Source organism: Tupaia chinensis, unplaced genomic scaffold (assembly GCF_000334495.1).
Source record: "Tupaia chinensis unplaced genomic scaffold, TupChi_1.0 Scaffold000047_1, whole genome shotgun sequence".
Classification (NCBI taxonomy): domain Eukaryota; kingdom Metazoa; phylum Chordata; class Mammalia; order Scandentia; family Tupaiidae; genus Tupaia; species Tupaia belangeri.
In genome coordinates, this window is record NW_006159505.1 from 1,914,221 (window position 1) to 1,932,313 (window position 18,093).

At 55.9% G+C, this 18,093-nt stretch overlaps 1 protein-coding gene across 1 annotated transcript in view; it reads right to left on the reverse strand.

Moving 5' to 3' along the window:
* Positions 1–6,683: 6,683 nt before the first annotated feature.
* PDE2A (phosphodiesterase 2A) overlaps positions 6,684–18,093 on the reverse strand; it is a 64,185-nt gene continuing 52,775 nt past the window's right edge. The window contains exons 16-33 of the mRNA XM_006141138.2: positions 15,745–15,856; positions 15,190–15,229; positions 15,008–15,071; positions 14,544–14,616; positions 14,317–14,494; positions 13,918–14,030; positions 13,203–13,280; positions 12,163–12,285; positions 11,630–11,700; positions 11,264–11,386; positions 10,892–10,979; positions 10,605–10,652; positions 9,539–9,613; positions 9,329–9,428; positions 8,960–9,072; positions 8,540–8,578; positions 8,306–8,412; positions 6,684–7,995 (exon numbers count right to left, since the gene is read on the reverse strand). Coding sequence (XP_006141200.1) covers positions 7,785–7,995; positions 8,306–8,412; positions 8,540–8,578; positions 8,960–9,072; positions 9,329–9,428; positions 9,539–9,613; positions 10,605–10,652; positions 10,892–10,979; positions 11,264–11,386; positions 11,630–11,700; positions 12,163–12,285; positions 13,203–13,280; positions 13,918–14,030; positions 14,317–14,494; positions 14,544–14,616; positions 15,008–15,071; positions 15,190–15,229; positions 15,745–15,856 — 1,756 coding nt within the window. The 3' untranslated portion in view covers positions 6,684–7,784. The remainder of the gene's footprint in view (positions 7,996–8,305; positions 8,413–8,539; positions 8,579–8,959; positions 9,073–9,328; positions 9,429–9,538; positions 9,614–10,604; positions 10,653–10,891; positions 10,980–11,263; positions 11,387–11,629; positions 11,701–12,162; positions 12,286–13,202; positions 13,281–13,917; positions 14,031–14,316; positions 14,495–14,543; positions 14,617–15,007; positions 15,072–15,189; positions 15,230–15,744; positions 15,857–18,093) is intronic.

Genomic DNA, 18,093 nt, shown 5'->3' on the forward strand with positions numbered 1-18,093 from the left:
ATGGCAGCACCATCACAGACTCCTGTCACACTATTTCAGTCTCTGCCTCAGTCTTCATGTGACCTTGCTCCTGTGTGCCTCTGTGTCTAAATGTCTCTTTGTATGAGGACACCAGTCATTGGAGCAGGGTCCTCCCTAATCCAGTAGGATCTTCTCTTAACTTGATCACCCCTGCAAAGACCTCATTTCCAGATAAGGTCACATTCAGAGCCAGCCTTGAGTCCTGGTGTTTAAGGGAACCGGAGCCCACATGGCCGATCCTACAGTTATAATCCTGGCCCTATGGCTTTTAAGCACATCAGAGGGGCCGGCAGATGGCGTGGTGGTTGTGGGTGCTGGACTCCCACATGACCGACAGTGGTTCACATCCTAGACCCAGTGGCTTGCTTTCTCACTTTCTTTCTGTCCCTCTGTGGTCAAATTTAAATAAATAAAGTTAAAAAAAAAGAACTATTAAAAAAAAAAAAAAAGTACATCAGACACGTGTTTGTGTGCCTAAAATCCTGACAAGATGGAGAAATGGCAGAGAAGGGATTATAGGGTGGTCTTGTCCCAGTGGGGCGAGGGGGGCTTTCTCCCTTTCCTTCTCTCTCTCTCCCTGACAGGTTCATACAACCTCTGACAATTTATAAAGAAATAAATAATAAATAAATAAAGTCATGTTCATAGGCACTTGGAGTTAAGACTTGAATATACTTCTTTGGGAAGGGGACACTTTGAACCCACAATACCCACTGACCTGGAAAACTGCTGTTACCTATTTTGTTTTGTGTAAAGTTTTTTATTTCCTGAAAGAGAAAGAGACCCAAACAGTGTCTGGCTACACCGTGATCCCTTACACACAGCATCATGGGTAGGCCCACAGGCATGCCTGACATGATCAAGTTGACCTGGGAACCTTCCCATATGACTCAGTATTGCTCAGTGGCTCTCTACCGCCTGTGCCACTGTGGCTGGGCCTATGGTTACCTGCTGTAAACTCAAATCTCTTCTGTCCTTTCTGAGGCCAAAGCTTTTTTCCTGAGACCTCTCTTTGAATCTCTCAATCTTTGCCCAAAGATACAGTTCTGCTCCCTCATTCCCAGAGATGCATCTTTATGAAGCCCTGCCTTTTGTCATTTAATTCTCACAACAGATTCAAGAAAGTTTATTATAAATGACGAAACTAAGACTCCAAGAAATTAAGAGCACAAAGTTATACGGGAAAGAAATGGCGGAGGTGTGCCTTATGCCAGAGGTCATGCCTTAACCACCGCCTTCCACGGCCCAAATGTTTCCCTTGTTGGGAGGGATCCACAGGAAGCACGTGTACCAATTAGAAGAGCATCACCAATAGTAAGAGAATAAGAGAGACCAAAAGAATGAGAGAGACCAGCAAATAGGGGGCCTGCATTTTGGTCACAGGGAGGACTCAGGGCTAAGAGGCCATAGATCTCATGATGTGATGAAAACAGATGCTTAGGAGCAGTTTGGAGTGACGTCCCATGAAGGAGGAGTTTTCCACTGTGGTTAGTTCAACATTGATTTGATGGTGATGGGACACAGATTGGTTACTCTCTGTCTGACTTTTCTATGCTCCACTCATGGTGAACAGCAACTGCACCCGGAGCCTGCTGGCATCCTGGGGCTGTTTGTTCTGACTGCTAGCGTGGTCACGCAAGCACACTTCCACTGCGAACATGATTTCCTTTACGGGAGGCCCAGCTGCTTGTCATGCAGGCATGGTTTTACAGAGCAGCCTTTCTGCTGCGGTTGAATGGGGTGACTCTTGCATGGCTGTGATCACCACTGAGATACTTCCAAAGATAAGCAGGCCAGTCCCAGGCTCCTCGGTAGATTGAATCTCTCAGATTGGATTTTTTTATTAAATTTTATTTATTCATTCATTTATTTTTAATTTGACAGAGAGAGACACACAGAGAAAGAGAGAGGGAAAGAAGGGAAATGAGATAGCAAGCTACCAGGTCGAAGACTAGCACCGTGGTCAGTCATGTGGGAATGTCCAGCACCTTAACCACCACGCCACCTGCTGGTCCCCATCAGATTGAATTTTTAATAATGACTGTCCTAGTCTGTTCTGTTGCTGATAACAGAAACACCTGAGTGTGGGTAACGTCACTGAATAAGGTTTATTTAGCAGTTTGGAGGCTGCAAAGTCCGGGAGCACAGGGCGGGCATCTGGTGAGGGTCTTCAGGCTGCATCGCAACATGGTGGAGCAGGAGGGCACACAGGACGGGGTATTCATTCCCTCTCGTTCCTACTGTTTCATTCCCTCTCCACAAGCCCACTGAGGCTCAATCCAGAGGTGCTAATTCCCCAGGAGTTTTCGTGGTTGCCACCCACTCCTGTGACAGGGCAGGCATGCAGCCTAGTGACCTTTTAGAGCACTAAGGGGACCTGCAGTCACTTCAGCTGTGCCTGCCTGTCAGATGAGCTACCCCCAAGGTCTGGCCAAATGAGGAAACCTCCCCCATGCAGTCCCCATTTATTCATTCACTTCTTTACTCATCTGTGCATTGACTCACCCAACCCAGTGTCTCATCACCTCTTTATTCATTCACCCAGTCAATCCAGCACTCATTCATTCAGCAGTCCATTCATTCCTGTGCCTATTCATTTGCTAATGAGTCATTTGCTCATTTCTCCTCTAACTGGTACTCCTCTGCCCATCCATTCATTCACTTATCCCTTCATTCACACAGGAAGCATTTAGCAAGGCTTTTTGCAGGCCAGGAATCAGTCGCTCTCAAACTCTCTGCTCTCAGAGAGGGATATGTTATAAAAGAACTATTTAGACACTCAGAGGAGGCCGGCCTGGGGCAGGTACACGTCATACAGCTACATTGACATTCCACCACAGGTGTGGAGGGTTGAGCTAATCCTCCACCTCAGTTCACAGCATTGAACCAGCACTGGTCTGTGCACGCCCCCTCTTATGGTAGTTATTTACTTCCTTCATCCCATTCTCCCCTGCCAGTCCTTCCTCCTCCTCAAAAGTAATCATGTGCTTAATTCTAGCCTTTTGTAGGACCAGCAGGTGGCGTGGTAGTTAAGGCACTGGACACTCCCACATGGCTGACCATGGTTCAAGTTCTGGTGGCTTGCGTTCTCACTTTCCCTCTCTCTCTGTGTCTCTCTCTGGTCAAATTAAAATAAATGAGTGAAAAAAATAAAATTTTAAAAAATTCTAGCCTTTTGTTCATGGGAGTTCTTATTAAATGATAACCCGAATTCTGAATGTCTGCTTTTAATTCATGTGAATTACACTCTATGAAGATCTCGTTTTCGTTCTCCCTGTTCCCATCAGCCAGCCTCATCGTCACAGAGCACCGTGTTACCACTGCTCCACTTCTTTTTTTCCTTCCTATTCATGAAGAGAATGTGCATGCACATGAGAGAGAGAAAGAGGCCCCCCCTATAGGGCTCACTCATGCCAAAAACCCTTTCCCCAGTCCCCCAGCCCACCAGGATTCTGGGCACACATACACACACCTGTCAGGTTTTAGGCAACCAAGCCAGGGACCCAAACAGCAGTCAGTGTGTGGCCTCCAGCTTCGCAGTCCAGTAACCCACCAACGGTGCCCACAGACTGGGCCGCTTTCTATTTCTGGATCCCTTTCCCATCATCCTTGTTGAGAGTTTGTCCATCTACTCCGCACAATTTCCTGCTTCTCTTCCATGAATCCACCTTGCCCTTCATCTTATCTATTGCCTTCCACATGTCAATGATCATCTTTTCATATCTAACATTTCTACTTGGTTCTCTTCTGTAATGATTTCTGGTTCTTACTTCATGTGGCTGGTATCTTCTCAGCTCCTCAAGTAAACTTAAAACATTTATTTTAAATTCAAGGTCCATCTGCTCTGGCAAGTCTGCCTCAGAATTTTGTGTGTGGTTTCATTTCTGTCTTTCTTTTAGTCATTGTTCTCTTTGGAGCTGTGGAATAGTGTTTCTATAATGACACAGACTGGTGACGTGTTCTTGGGTGAGTGAAGGCAAGCCCCAGTCTGCACTGGGATCCAGAGTTTTAGGCAAGGACAGAGAGGACCACCAGGCACTGCATAGCCAAAGCCATATACTTCCTTCACTGGCACTTCCTCTGGCTGGGGCCTCCAGAAGGAAGCAGCCACCAGCCACAGGGACTGGAGGAGGTGCTCAGGGGATACCCAGGGAAGCCTAGTCAGTCCCTCTGTCTGGATCAATTACTCATGTCAGGCGTCTGTGTGGGGTGAGAAAGGCCAATGGCTGCCCAAGGCAAACTCTCCTCCTCAAGGCCATCCCGGCTACTGCTGTTAATTCCTAGAATCCCACATTTCCCACTCAGACCTATGGTGTCTCCAGAGATGACTTAGGGACTAGAGGGCAGCCATCTTGGCAGAAAGTTGCTGTGCTCTTGTGCTCACCTCAACCCAGCAATCTCCAAACTCAAAGGCTTCCCGTATAGACCCACTGGTATTCCCTCAGAGAACATCCTGGCTAGGCCATCTTACCAGGTTCCGTTCACAAGCACTGCTGTCTCAGGGCTCCAGAGGAGCCCATCATCCTTGTTTATGGACAAGAAATTGAAGACCAGAAAAGAGTCCCATGCTCATCCAGGGAGGGAAGCCAGGAAGGAAGGGAAAGTCCTGAGGGATTGCAAAGTGAACTGGGGAGCAGGGCTGTGATGGGTAGAGACAGGCTCTGTGCTCCAGGAGAGACAGCCGGAAGTGAGGCCTCCCCTGACACTCTTGACCTTCCTACAATATCCCTCCTTCCTTCCAACACAATTCTCTCCCCAGGTGCTGTCCAGAGCCTAGCCTTGGGGGCAATGGCTGCCCTGCTACCCCTGCTGCCCCTGGGGGCTTAGCTCCTGCTCCTGCAGGCCTCTAATGCCTTCACCTCCCTGGACCTGGCACCCCCAGAAGGCAGCAGCTGAGGCTGTGAAAACATTTCCTCACCTTCCTCCCTCAACCAACCCCAACCAGTTGACCACGGCATGTTCTCCTCGCCTCACTCCTCACATCCTGGACCCAACTACCCCATATCCCGGACAACCACTCACCCACCTCTGGAGAAGACTGAGCCCTGGGAGGCATAGCAGTGTGGGTGGACTGAGGCACCTCCCCACCTCCCTGCCTGCTTTCCTTCCTGTCAGCCATGCCCTCACCTCCTGGCTCGTCCTTCTCTACCAAACTTGAAGACCTCCTGAGCCCCTGCCTCCCTCAGGAACTCCGTCCATGACCCTGACTCGATCCCGGCTCATCAGTGCATGACAGTGATCCTGGCAGGCTGGGAATGACTGGAGGTGGAAGGATGGCGGCCTGAGCCCCTGTTGAGGGTGCATCTCTCTCTCTTTCTCTCTCTCTCTCTCCCTCTCTAAAGAAAGGGAGAAAAAGAAAGAAAGAAATACTTTAAAAAACATTTTTTTTAAAGCAAGAGATCTTGGAAGCACATACTGTTCTGGAGGAACCCCACTCACAGAAAACAGCCTGGCTCGCTCTCTTGTAATGACTTCATGCACAGCGGAGGGTGGGAAGGCAGCAGTTCCACCCACACCTGATTTGGAGCTGGCCCAGCCTTCCCAGGGTTCCTGTGCAGAGGGAGAGAGGAGTCGGCAGGCAGACGCTCCCATGGGTTGGTCTCACACAGGCAGAGCTGATGAACCTCAGCGTCTGGAGGCCCTAGGGAACGCTCCCCATTTTCCCGCAGAGTCTGTAGTGTCAATGGCATGGAGTCTGCGTGTAGAGATGTCCACGTGTAAGAATATGAGCATGTGCGTCTGCATGTGTTGGTGTGAGAATGCCTCTTGTGTTTGTACTGTGAGTGGACCGGAGTGACTGTCCCCAACCACATCCCCATGCCCTTCTCTGACCTTTGGGGAGGTGAGGCTAGTGACAGTGGGGCGCCACCTAGTGGCCTTGATCTGTGCTACATGCCACTATTCACTTTCCCCTTCTCTACCCTCCATCACCCCCACCACCATCCCCACCCCTGAAATACACACCAACACCCCTAATCCTCCCGGCTTTGTTCCTGGGACCCCCAACCCACCCAGGGACCCCTGCTCACCACCCAGGCCCCATGACAGTCCTGCAGAGACTGAAGAGAGCACTGCCCTGAGTCTCTCCCTCTATCCCAGAGTAAAGGCCTCGCAGGGGAGTCTGGCAGGCAGGGTCATATCCTGACCGTGGCAGATCACTTGACATCTCTGAACCTCAGGCCACTTGACAACAGCATGGGCTGTATCACCGTGGAATCACTGTGAGGGGTGAATAAAATGAAGGTGGAACCATCCAGCTGGGAGGGCGGGGCAGCTGCACGAAGCCGGGCACCAAGCCTGTGTTTCCTGCCTAGTGAGTGCTGCCATGGGCTCCGTGCAGAGCCTCCTCCACCAGTCCAGGCAGCCTCCCTGATTGCTTCAACCTCCCCGTCTTCCCTCTCCAGTGCAGTCTCTGCCAGCCAGCGTGTCCTCTCACTGCCCACACCCTCGTCATCTGCCATCCACCCCTCTGCCTTCCCCACCCAGCTCAGAGCTGGTCAGGGAGCACTCCAACAGCCCTGTCACTCCCCAGCAGAGGGGCTACGCTCCAGGGCTGGGGGCTCTAGTAGCCAGGGAGTTCCAAAGGGCATTCGTCTCTCCTGGTTCTGTTCTCACAACCCCACCCCTTGCACAGAGTCTACAGACACCCCATGGGGGAGGGATTGGTAGAAAGAAATAGATTTATTCTCATATACAAAGCGGTCAGCCCACGAGACCATATACAACAGTTGCACAGAGTCCTAGAAAAACGCATCTCTCTAAAGGCAACTCAGAATAGGTAAGGCAGGTGGCCCCCCTCCCCCCACCCCACAACACGGTACAGAACAGAACAGAGAAGAGGGAACCCACCGGTGAGGCTGGCCCGAGAAGCCAAGAAGCCAGCCCTCTGGGGCCTCTCAGGCCCTGGGGCACAGGTGGATATGGCCTTGAAGAGGAGAGACGCCCTGCCTGAGCTGAGGCCAGGTCCCTCTCTGGCTGTAGGAAAGGGGGAGGGCCTCAGGCCAAGGGCACACTCAGGGGACCACAGAGGGACTGGGGTGGGGCTCTCTGTGCCCTAGGGTGGCAGAGAAGCCCACGGCCTCTGTGGAGGTTCTACAGAGCGGGTCTTAGAGCACTGATTGTCAGATTGTCTTCCCTCCTGTGTTGTCCACATAGGGCAGGGGACTTGCCCAGGGCCACAGAGCCAGGAGGAAGTGCTGCTGACTCACACCTGGACCCGTGTCCCAGCCCAGGGACCCTCCCTGCCCACCAGGTCTTCCCGCATCCCCAGTCCTCAGCTCCCCTTTAATCCAGCGCTGGTTGTCAGGGTACCCAGCCCCATGGCAGAAGTAATGACGGTGTTAAGACCTCACTCAGACGCCCCACCATCCCCTTCTAAGGAGACCCCATGGGGTGGAACCCCCCAGGGGAAGAGAGCACAGAGCTGGGAGGGTGGGAATGGACACAGGAGAGACCATCCGGGCCACTCAGAGGAAGGAGGGCTGGGGAGAACTTGCCAAGGTGTGGTCAGAGGCACACAGTGGGCCTTGCTCATCGGTCACCCTGTGCTCTCAGAGGACAAATAACAAAGTCTTGGAGAGGTTGGAAGTCTTGCTTCCATTGTACAGATGAGAAAGCCGATGCCCAGGAAGGTCAGCTCTGGACCCAGGTCGCCTGGGAAGTCCTGTTCTAGAACCTAGGACCTAGGCTCTAGTTTCCAGTGCACCTGGCCAGATAGGTGAAGGATGGGAGGAGGAGGCCTGGGCAGGGCAGGGGCCCGGGGGTCACTCAGCATCGAGGCTGCAGCAGCCATTGATGGGAGCCCCAGCGCCATCCAAGTCAGGCACCTCGTACTCCTCGTCCAGGAAGTCCAGCGAGTTGTTGCTTGGCAGCCCGCGGATGGTGAACTTGTGGGACACCTTGGTCCAGTGCTCCCGGTTGGAAGCCACGCGCTCGTACAGCTCCGCTGCCTTGGGGAACAGGTCCTGCAAGAGCCTGAGGGAGCAGGGGGCACGGTCAGCTGTCGGAAACAGACCGCGGGCCGCAGGAAAGAACAGGGCTGTCCTCGGGCAGAACTCCCACGACAGGGAGGCAGGAGACGGGCACCGTGGAGAGCATGAGGGGCTCTTTCCATGGAGACCGACGAGGAAGTGGCAGGCCTGTTTAGAGGCAGAGTAGGAGAGAGCCACGCCCAGAGGCAGGGGCTGCTCAGGAGGAGGTGGGCCAGGATAAACTCGGTAGCAGAGCCTGCTGTCCGCCCACGCCCCACCCTCACCGGCTGGGCCCCGCCATCCCGGGCACTCACTTGTAGATGGGCATGGCGATGTGCTCCATGAAGCTGATCTGCAGCTCGGGGATGTAGGCCTTCTCGCGGTCCATCATCTCCATCGGCCTGTTGCCCATGGCCTTCTCCTGCGGGCATCGAGCCGTCAGACCTGGCTCTCGCCCCTCCGGCAGGCACAGGTCAGGCTGCCCCACGCCATCCCAGCCTGGCCAGGAGCCCACCCAACCTGGATGTCCCGAGGTCAGTCGCACATACCAAGTCTCCCTGGGAGAAGAATTCTTTGTAGATCAGCTCCTGGAAAGCCAATACTCTGGTCACATCCCAGGAGTGGGAGCCACCCGCCCCTGTGCCCCTGCCAGCCCATTCCCAGGACAGCACACTGAGGCCCAGGGACTGAATTCCACCTCAGGGCTGACCTCGCCAGTCCCCAGCCTGGCAGGGGCATGGCCCCAGGTGGGCAGGAGTGGTGAGATCCAGTCCACCTTCTACCAGCTGCTAACTTGCTGTGTGACCCTGCCTCGCTATCTACCTGTCACCCCAAGATGGCCTAGGTTTCTGGCTCCCTAAAACACAGCCTGGCTAAATCCTAAACAGAGAGGGTATTCGGGATGCAGGGGCCACACAGAACCAGGTAGGCAGTGGAGCCCATGCTGTCTCAGGGAGGGCAGCACCTACCGCGATCTTTCTTGTGGTCTTCCAGCCCTTGGTCTGGTCCGAGAGGTCACAGGAGGTCATCAGGAGGCAGAGGAGGAGTCTGTGGTGCTGTTTGTTGGTTCGGTCATAGCCCACTGTTGTGGGGGGAGAAGGGATCAAGGACAGGGCCCAGCCTCCCCGCCCCCTCTGAGGACACGACTCCCAGGGCCACCTCGAGCACTCTTGATGGGCACCAGGGGCCAGTGCTGGGTCTGCCCGGGGTGGAGAGGCATGCAACCAGGGAAGGGGGCGATGCTGGAGGATGGCCCAAACTCTTGGGGCTGCTCCTCTGCCAATCCTCCCTGGCAGTCCCTCCCCAGCTCCAAGCCCTGGGTTTGCTAAGGGTGGCACCTTCGGCCATCTTCTGGAGGTCCTTGAAGATGCGGAGGTGGTGGGCCAGGTCTGTGGCCAGGATGATGTCCCGCATCAGGTCCAGCATGCGCTGATAGTCCTGGGGCGGGGTGGGGGGTATCTGTATCTCGCCCACTCCTGAGGGGTCCTCTTCCCTCAGCTCCTGTCTCTGGCCAGTGCCTGCCCCTGCCCCTGCCCCTGCCCCATTACCTTCCGGGAGAAGTGATCGAAGATGTTGCAGCCGTGGGTGTTGAGGATGGCGATGGCCTGAGCGAAGTGGTGCCTCTGGGGGGAGAGCAGTAATGGGGACCCAGCTGGGGCAGGGGCCCCCCCTCACCACTAACCCCAAGAAAGGGAACAGGTACCAGCCCCAGCCCCCAGGGTCAGCAGAGCAGGCAGAAATGGGGACTTGGGGTCCTGGTTCCTGTCCTGAGCTGTTTGAACCCTCTGTGTGAACTGGGGCAAGTCCCCACCGGCTGTGAGCCTCAGACTCCTCAGCTGTCACACAGCACAATGACAAGTCAGCTCTGAGGGCCTCGCGAGCTGGAAACATTCTGAGATGATCCCGTGGCATCCCGGACACTAATTCATGCGGGAAACCTCTGCTGGCGAGGACAGGCAGTGAAGAGGAGAGGGCAAAGCCCCTGTCTCCTGCTGGTGAAGGCCTGTCACTCAGAAGCAGAGGGTAGAACAAGGGCTGCCACCAGGCCTCGCAGGGCAGAGAGCCAGCACCTGTCTCAGGGTGGGTGGGTGGTAAGTAGAGGTGGGCTCTGCAGGGATCCAGCACCGGTCTCAGAGTGGGGCTCTGCAGGGCGTGGTGAGAGGTGGCATGGGGTAAAGTGACCTTGGAAACTGGGCTTCCACTCTGTGCCAAGCCCTGTGCTAAGTGCAGAGAACTCAGAGAGGTCTAGACCTTGTCCCTTCTCCCAGGACCCTGCCCTTGTGGGGGCACACAGACCAAAACGAACACCCTCAACAGAGCGGAGCTGAGAGTGATGGGAGTAGGGCCCATTTCAGGATTAGGTAGGGGGTGCGTGGGGTGCTCCCCGACAGCCAGAGGGAAACTTGCCAAGGGCAGGTGCCCCCTTTGCAAATGCGGGCTCAGGCAGGCCCTGCTGCCCACTCCAAGAAAATGAGCCAGGCATGCCCCAGGGTGGCCGGGCTCTCAGCATGCCTGGGCAGCATAGTTTGGGGGTAGGGGGACCTGGGTCACCATCTAACTCAGCCAGGGCTGGCCCTCAGGGCATGAGGACAGGCGCTGGGAAAACGGCAGTACCTCCATGACAGAGCCCTCGGAGCTGTAGAGCGCAGCCAGCACGGATTTCTGGAAGAGCCAGGAGAACACCAGTCACCCCAGTCGGCTCCAAGTGCGTGACGTGGGCACAGCTCCCTCACACCCCTTTGGTGTCTCCGCATCGCAGGCCCAGGGCAGACCTGGCAGCGCCTCCTCCTGTCTCTAACACTGGCTCTGGTCTCCCTCCCCAGCTGCCACCTCTCCTCAGGCTTGGAGGACTGACGCCCCCAGACACTTGGGGGCAGGCTGTGAGGAGGACAGAGTCTCACCGAGGCCACCTGGAAGGAGTTGTTTGTACCCCTGTGGTCCAGATCGTGACACATGCAGGAAATAAACAAGGCAAAGATCTCGATGTCCCTGGATGGAAGCAGAGGACAGCAAGGTCATCCCACATGGAGGGTGGCGGCAGGAGGAGATGTCCAGGAGGTCAGGACACCTGTCCCCTTCTTGGCCAAGAGGCAATACTTGAAGCTGGGTAGCTCTGGGCTGAACAGGACCCACCACCCACTGGCTATGTGACGGTGAGCAAGCCCTCCTGGGGAAGGGGCTGTGCAGACGATCTGACGAGGTGGTGCCCGGAGTGCCTGCACACAGGAGGTGCTTCCGCGCCCCGGAGGAGGGGACGTAGCAGCAGCACTCACTCGAGGTAGTTGGTGAGCTCCAGGTTCTTGTAGAGCAGGTAGCAGAAGTGGGAGACAGAAAAGGCGTGCATCCAGTTGTGGTAGGGCGGGTCCCGGTAGCCCTTCTTCACCATCAGACAGAACCTGGGCGGGTGGAGAGGGCGACAGAGGAGCCTCAGCCTCTCCTCTGGGAAGACCTTCAAGGCCTGCCCCGTTTCTTCCCAGTGTCTGAAAATTTGCCTCTCATCCACAGATCCTCTCTGACCCCCGCAAGACCGGACCTCCCGTAGTTGTCTTCAGAAAGACCCCTTCCCAGAATGCAGGGAGCAAAAGGTGTGAGAGAGGAGGACAGAGGGCGACAGAAACCGGGGCTTTGTGCGCACGCACCGGGCCAGTGTCGGGCAGTCGATTTTGTAGTTGTTGATGAAATTCATGTCCTGCAGCATGCTCAGGACGGCCTGGAGAGGGCAGAGGGGGTGCTCAGATGGACAGCCCCTGCCACAGCTCTTCCTGGTGCCCCACTCTCCAACTTGAGAGCCTGAGAACCTTACCTCTAAACCAGGGAACCCCAAATAGCAGAACCTAGCATCTTCAGAGCCATGAACTTGCAGAAATCAGAGAGATCTAAGAACTAAGAACTCTTGGAGCCATGAGCATACAAAACCTTAGCAAATTAGGGAGGGCGTACAAATCCCAAGGCCTTGTGTCCCAGGCAGTCCTGGTCCACGAGCAGCTAGGGGGGCCATCCAGTCCCCCCCGGCCCCTGGCAGGCCCTGTGACAGTAAACGCCACCCCCAAGGAAGACTCCATGGCCTTCCCTGATTCCTCTGTCTGACCAGGGAGTTCTCAGACACAGCTCTCTTACATCTCTGGCTGTGCACCCTCTGCCCCTCCAGTCCAGCAGGGAAGGACCAACTCACCATCGACGTGTCATCCTCAGGCAGAGAGCGAGGGGTGTAGGTGAAACTGGCGAAGTTAGAGTCGATGGCGGCCACAGGCTGGATCCCGTCATGGAGGAGTTTGGTATATTCATCATCAGAGACCTAGAGGGTCAGCCAGGGTGTTAAAGACAGCCTCCACCGAACTCAGAGTCCTCACCCTCAAATTCCCACCACCAATGTGTGTGTAGGGGGAGGGGCCGTTGCCCAGAATGCACCACGGTTGGGCTGCCTACTCCATGGACTTCACTGTGGGAAGAGAAACCCTTCCCTCAGCCCTGTGGCCCGCTTACCATGGCTCCAGCCTGTGACTACCCCTAATCAGTAATAGCCTATCCTCGACAAAGATGGAGAACATGCTCAGTGACACCCCGAAACGGTGGCAGCCTTTTCTAGACACTAGCTCTAGTATTCCTTCTTTGGGGTGGGAGCTCCCAGTGTCTAGACTTGACCGTTCCTACTACAGCTTTGATCCTGTCTACACAGTCCAGATGCTTTGGTTCGGACACCAGTGAGTGGAAGTGTCCATGAGATAATAACTACCACGTGCTCTGAACTGAGCTAGCTCTTCTTCCCAGAGTAGAGAACGGGATAGAAGCCTAGCAATTTGGACTTCCCAGGCCTGCCTGACCACAATACCCAGGGAAACCAGGAGGAAGGCCCGGGGTGAGCTTCCTAGCATCAGTAAAGCCAAAGATGGGATTTACTTCCTGGATATGGGGACTATGTGGTTGAACCAAGTTCTTCCAGGGACCAGTCCCTCTGGCTACCTACAGCCTTAGGACCAAGCCCAGATCAGCTGGGAAGAGAGTCTGTAAGCAGGGGTGGGTAGACTGCTCCCAGCATGAGCAGGAGGCCAGGCATTGCTCTGGGCCCTTCTGCTCGGCCCTTCTTCTCGTGCTCAGGAGAGAGCAATCAGAAAGCCCAGCCTAGACCTGGTCTCCAAAGGCCCCAGACACAGGGAGGAGTGCAGAGGAGCTGGTGGCCCTAGGGCCCTGGGAGCCACCCCGTGTAGGCCTCACCTTCATGTGGTACATCATCATCTCATTGGCCAGGTGGCTGCGGTACTGGGCCTCGTTCACTTTTTTGTACAGGAGAGACTAGGGTAGAGGGGGAAAGATGAGAAAGATGAGAAAGATGAAACAAAATGGCAGTAAAATCCTAGAAATGCCCTGGACTGGGACAAAGGAGCCACATAGAATCCCCTTCCTGTCTCGTTCTGGCTCCAGTCTGAGCCTCTGAGTTCCAGCCCGGAGTAAGACTCCACCTCACTTTCATTCAGACCTCACTCCTCCTCCTCAAGTCCTTTTGGCATCTGGCATTTTGCACCCCATTCCATGTCTGACCCAGTCTGCAGTGACAGGACCCCAAGGCACGTGGCAGAGAAAGAGATGCAAAGGAGAATAAACTCGGAGACCTCAGGGTTGGCATCCCAGGCCAGAGCTCCCAGCAGCCCTGGACCATGAGGCCAACATTTCCCCAAAAGAAACTGACCAGAGGTTTGGGTTGAAGTTACTTCCCCAAAAGTGGGGAGATCATGACTGCTGGGGCTTCTCCTGGTTCTGGGACAGGACAGGAAATTGTGTCCCCAATTTTCAGATGGAGGTGACAACTTGGAATGAGGGCTGCACAGCAACGCGCAGGGACGGTCTGAGTCCTGGCCCAGGGAGCAGACCCATGTGGACAAAGCAAGGCGAGACAGTTGGAGGAGAACGGAGGGTCGCCATCCCCACTCACATGGGCGATGCTAATGCCGCAGTAGATGGAGAAGGCTGTCGCCAGGTCCTCGTCGAACTTGCTGAACCACGGCCCATTGATCTTGTTCACCAGTTCGGCCACACCGATGACCTCTGGGGAAGGGGGAGGGGCTAGGAACGACCGGTGGGGGACCCGGCGGAGACCTGCCTCCCTTTTCAAGCAAGGAAGGGGGACGTCCCATGACTAGGAACCCTCCTCGGGTCTGCTCCAGGATGCAAAGGGCGCGGGGCGGAAGGGCTGCGCACCCTCGGCTAGTCTCCGCCCCGCCCCGCTCAGGCCCCGCCCCGCCGAGCCCCGCCCGGGCCCGCCCCTCAGCCCCCCCCCCGCCGAGCCCCGCCCGGCCCCGCCCCTCCGCTCTAGCGCAGCTGCGGGCCGCACCCTGGTTCTCGTTCTTAATGGGGAAGCAGAGGATGTTGCGCGTGCGGAAGCCGGTGCTGTCGTCCACGCCGCGGTAGAAAAGTGGATGGGCATATGCGTCTGGGATGTTCAAGATCTGGCCCGTGGTCGCCACGTGGCCCGCGATGCCCTGGTCGGCGGGGATGCGGATCTCGTAGCTCTGGCGAGGAGGGCTCCCAGGGCCATAGGCTCCCGCCGCACACCCTCACCTCGTCATCCACCACGCCCCCGTCGAAGACCTTGGCCACCAGCTCGTTCTGATCCAGCAGGAACACGGAGCAGCTGTGGGAAGTGGGGGATTGGTCCGCAGGGCCTTACACCCCTCCAACTAAGTCTCAAGTCTCATGACATCAGGCTAAGGCCGAATTTCTGAGGCCTGGGAGGCTCAGGGTTGGCAGAATCTAGGCACTCCTCCATTGGCATGTTTTTTGTTTGTTGTTTTTGTTTATTTAGCACCTCCCATGGGGCAGCAGTGTGTTGGGAGCTGGGACCTAGGCAAGCTAAGCTAGCCCCACCCTGCTGTCAGTGGGTCTTGTAGTCTATAAGGGAGACAGAGGTAAAAGAGCACCCAGAGGTGTTGAGATCCCCAGAATACAGGCAGGGGGGACGTGGGAAGGAAAGGAGGTGGTAAGGCCAGAAGCCAGGCCCTCCAGGCCCTGGTAGATCCACTCACATCTCGGCATTGCTGAGGTTTCTGGCCTCTGTAATTATCTCCTGCAGCAGGACAGAGACATCGTCTGCGGAGGGAGAAGTGTGGGGCAGTGGTAACATGGGGCTGGAGCGCCTGGCCCAGTTTTCCCCTGGCCGGGCCCCCTCGCCCACCCACAGCTGGGTGTAGAGGAGGGCAGTGCTCACCCAAGTGAGTGAAGAGGTTCTTTGCCACTTGGAGAAGAGCCTGGAATGGAGGAAGTGGATATCAGATCAGAGGGGCTACAAAAAGCAAGGGTCATTTTATCGAGGCCCATTTCCAACAGCCTTAGGGTCTCTCACTTGCCCCCTACAGCTCCCAGGAAAGGCTGGAAACTCTCAGTGTCTAGTAACATCATTTGGATATTAAGTGAAGAAGTGGAGGGGTGAGGAGTGGAGGCAGGGATTGCCTCAGTGAAGTTGGGTAGGACTCTCCGCAGTCTCTGTGCCTTCACCTAGGACTCTGCTGCCCAGATGTGCTGCAGGACCCACACTGAACACTAGAGGGAGATCGCACACAGTACTGCAGCCAGCATCTGGGGCCAGAGGCGCTAGTCACCTCCCTCCTAAGCAGCTTCCAGGTGCCTAGGTTACCTATACTGACCTCCCTCCCTAAGCAGCTTCCAGGTGCCTAGGTTACCTAGGCTAGGGCAGGGCTGCCGCTAACCCAGGGAGACAGAGGCATTGCCTTGAGAGATGAGAGCTGGCAGACAGGTCACTCACCTGGCACTCACACTTGAGCTTCTGCTCCTTCTGGAAGGCCAGGGTGCTGGAGAGCACTGTGCTGGTGTAGTGGAAGCAGTGCTGGATCACATGCTCATCTTGGGCTGTGAACCTGGGGGAGGGCATGGGGTCAGAAGAGGAGGGGGAACACGGGGCTCTCTCCTCATCTCCTTACTTCCATCCTGCCGGGAAGTGCCCCACCGAGAGATCCACCAGCTAACCATGCCTTTCCTCCACGGGGCTGCTCCACTGCCAGGTGCCTGGACCAGCCTTCCCTCAGAATGGGGGCTCCCTCCATCTAGAGACTTCTCCAGGCTACAGCACAGTGTTCTCTCCTCCAGGCAGCCCTCCAGCCTCAGGGAGGGGCGGTGGCACTGCCTTGTCTTGTCCAGCCCCTGTCATACCCTGTTCTTACTGGACTCTGCTGACCCTGACTAGCTCCTCCAGACACCCCAAGGTGGCGATGGGGAGAGCAGTGCTGGCACTAACAGATCTAGCTCTCGCCTGACGCCTGACAAGATCAGCCCCAAGGCCTGCTGGGGTCATTCAGTCTGGCTACCAAATGATTTGTCACCAATGAGCTGCAGGGAGCTCGGCAGACCGACGGTGGGAATCATGGAGATTGCTTCAGCCCCCATTTCTCTGCCCCCAGATTTCCCTGTCTAGGCCTCGCCCCAGTTTTGGCTGGCCTCAGGGAACCTCACTGCCAGGGTACCCCCTACTCATGTTTATTGTCCATGTCCAGCTCTAGATCCCAACCCCCCTGCCCTGAGGCTGCCTGCCTACCTCCCTTACCATGGCATCTGAGGCCCCTCAGCTGGTCCCACCCTCCCCTTGCCCCATATCCATGGGCATCTCTCAGTTCAGCCATGTGCAGTTTCTCAGCATTCTGAGAAAACCTCCGACTCTTTCACACCGTTGCGCCTTTTCCACACTGTTCCTCCACCTAGGATACCCTTCCCACCCTCCTCCACTATGCCCTGAAAAGTCTTGAAGGTGGGGGCCATGGCTGTACCACCACATGGCCAATGCAGAGCCTGGTACAGAGGCGATATCTGGGCGTGTGTGATAACTGCTTAACTGTGCCCAACCCCAGGCCCCACCACCAGCCCCTCAACCTCCCAGACAAGGGATTCTGGAGCCCCATCCTCTGGCTATTTGGCTAAGTTCCAGGAAGCGTCTCTGCAGTTGTGGCTCTGAGCCGAGGCCCCCTGCCCCTCTCTGGCTTGTGCAGTCATTCAACACTCACTCCCTGAAATAAGCGGGACCCAGACATGACTCTGCCCCAACCCTGGGCCTCAGGGCTGTCCCCAGGCCCCCACCTTGTTCTGATACCACCTCTTCTTCAGGTCTGGGACCATCCCAGAAGCCAGTCCCATGGCCAGCAGCCGGAGGTCATGGCCCCTGCTGGACCTCCCATTTACTCTGCATTCCCTCCCCAGAGCTCCTCTGAAGGCCACCTGGCCAGCGCTACGGGAGACTCGCTAGGTGTTCAGGGTGTGTTAAATATCAGAAATCCTCCCATCACCAGGATGCCTACCAGTGCCAAATGCCACAGATCCCACAGCGGCCCTGCGTCAGCTGGTTCCGCCTGTCCCCGTCTTCATTCCCCAGGCCTGCCCAACTGTCTCCAGAGTGTCATGCTGACAGGTCCTGCTGCTCAATGTTAGGACTCCAGGGTCTCTGCCCCACCCCTGCAGACCTCAGCCGTGGGTTCTCACACCTCTTCAGAGCCCACCTTTCCAGGCTCCTCCTGCAGGTGCTGTAGGCCCTCAGACCTAGCCTGCTTGTTTAGTCCCCAGCCAAGAATCCTGCCAGTGACTCTGCATCAGAATCGACCCCGCTTCTGCCTACTTCGCCACACCTGCCCGTAGAACTCAGCATGACCTGCCAGACCTGCAAGCCCCAGTGTGAGCTGCACCCAGGACAGACATGGCTCATCAAACACAGCGCTGTTTCTCACCAAACAGACATCCATTCTCAACAGCATGATTCAGGCAGCTACTGCCAATGAATGAATTCGTGTAGATTGTGAGATCTACTTCCAATACCAATGCTAGAGTCCAAGTTTGACCTCAGATCTTGAGATTTCCTGACTAAGCCTCTAGGTCTGTGTACCCATACACTGTGCCCTGCCCCCCCCCCCGGCTTTGTACCATCCTTTCAATTGCCCTGTCAGTGGCTCAGAAGACCCTCAGGTGATCCCAGCCACGAGCTTTTTCCCTTCAGCCATTGCGCATTGTGTCGATGATGCTCTGCGGGTCCTAGGAAGTTCACCCATCTCAGAGCTCACCTGCCCCAACCCCCCATGAGGCAGTTTCCAATAGTAATGTAGAAACAGGAAATGGC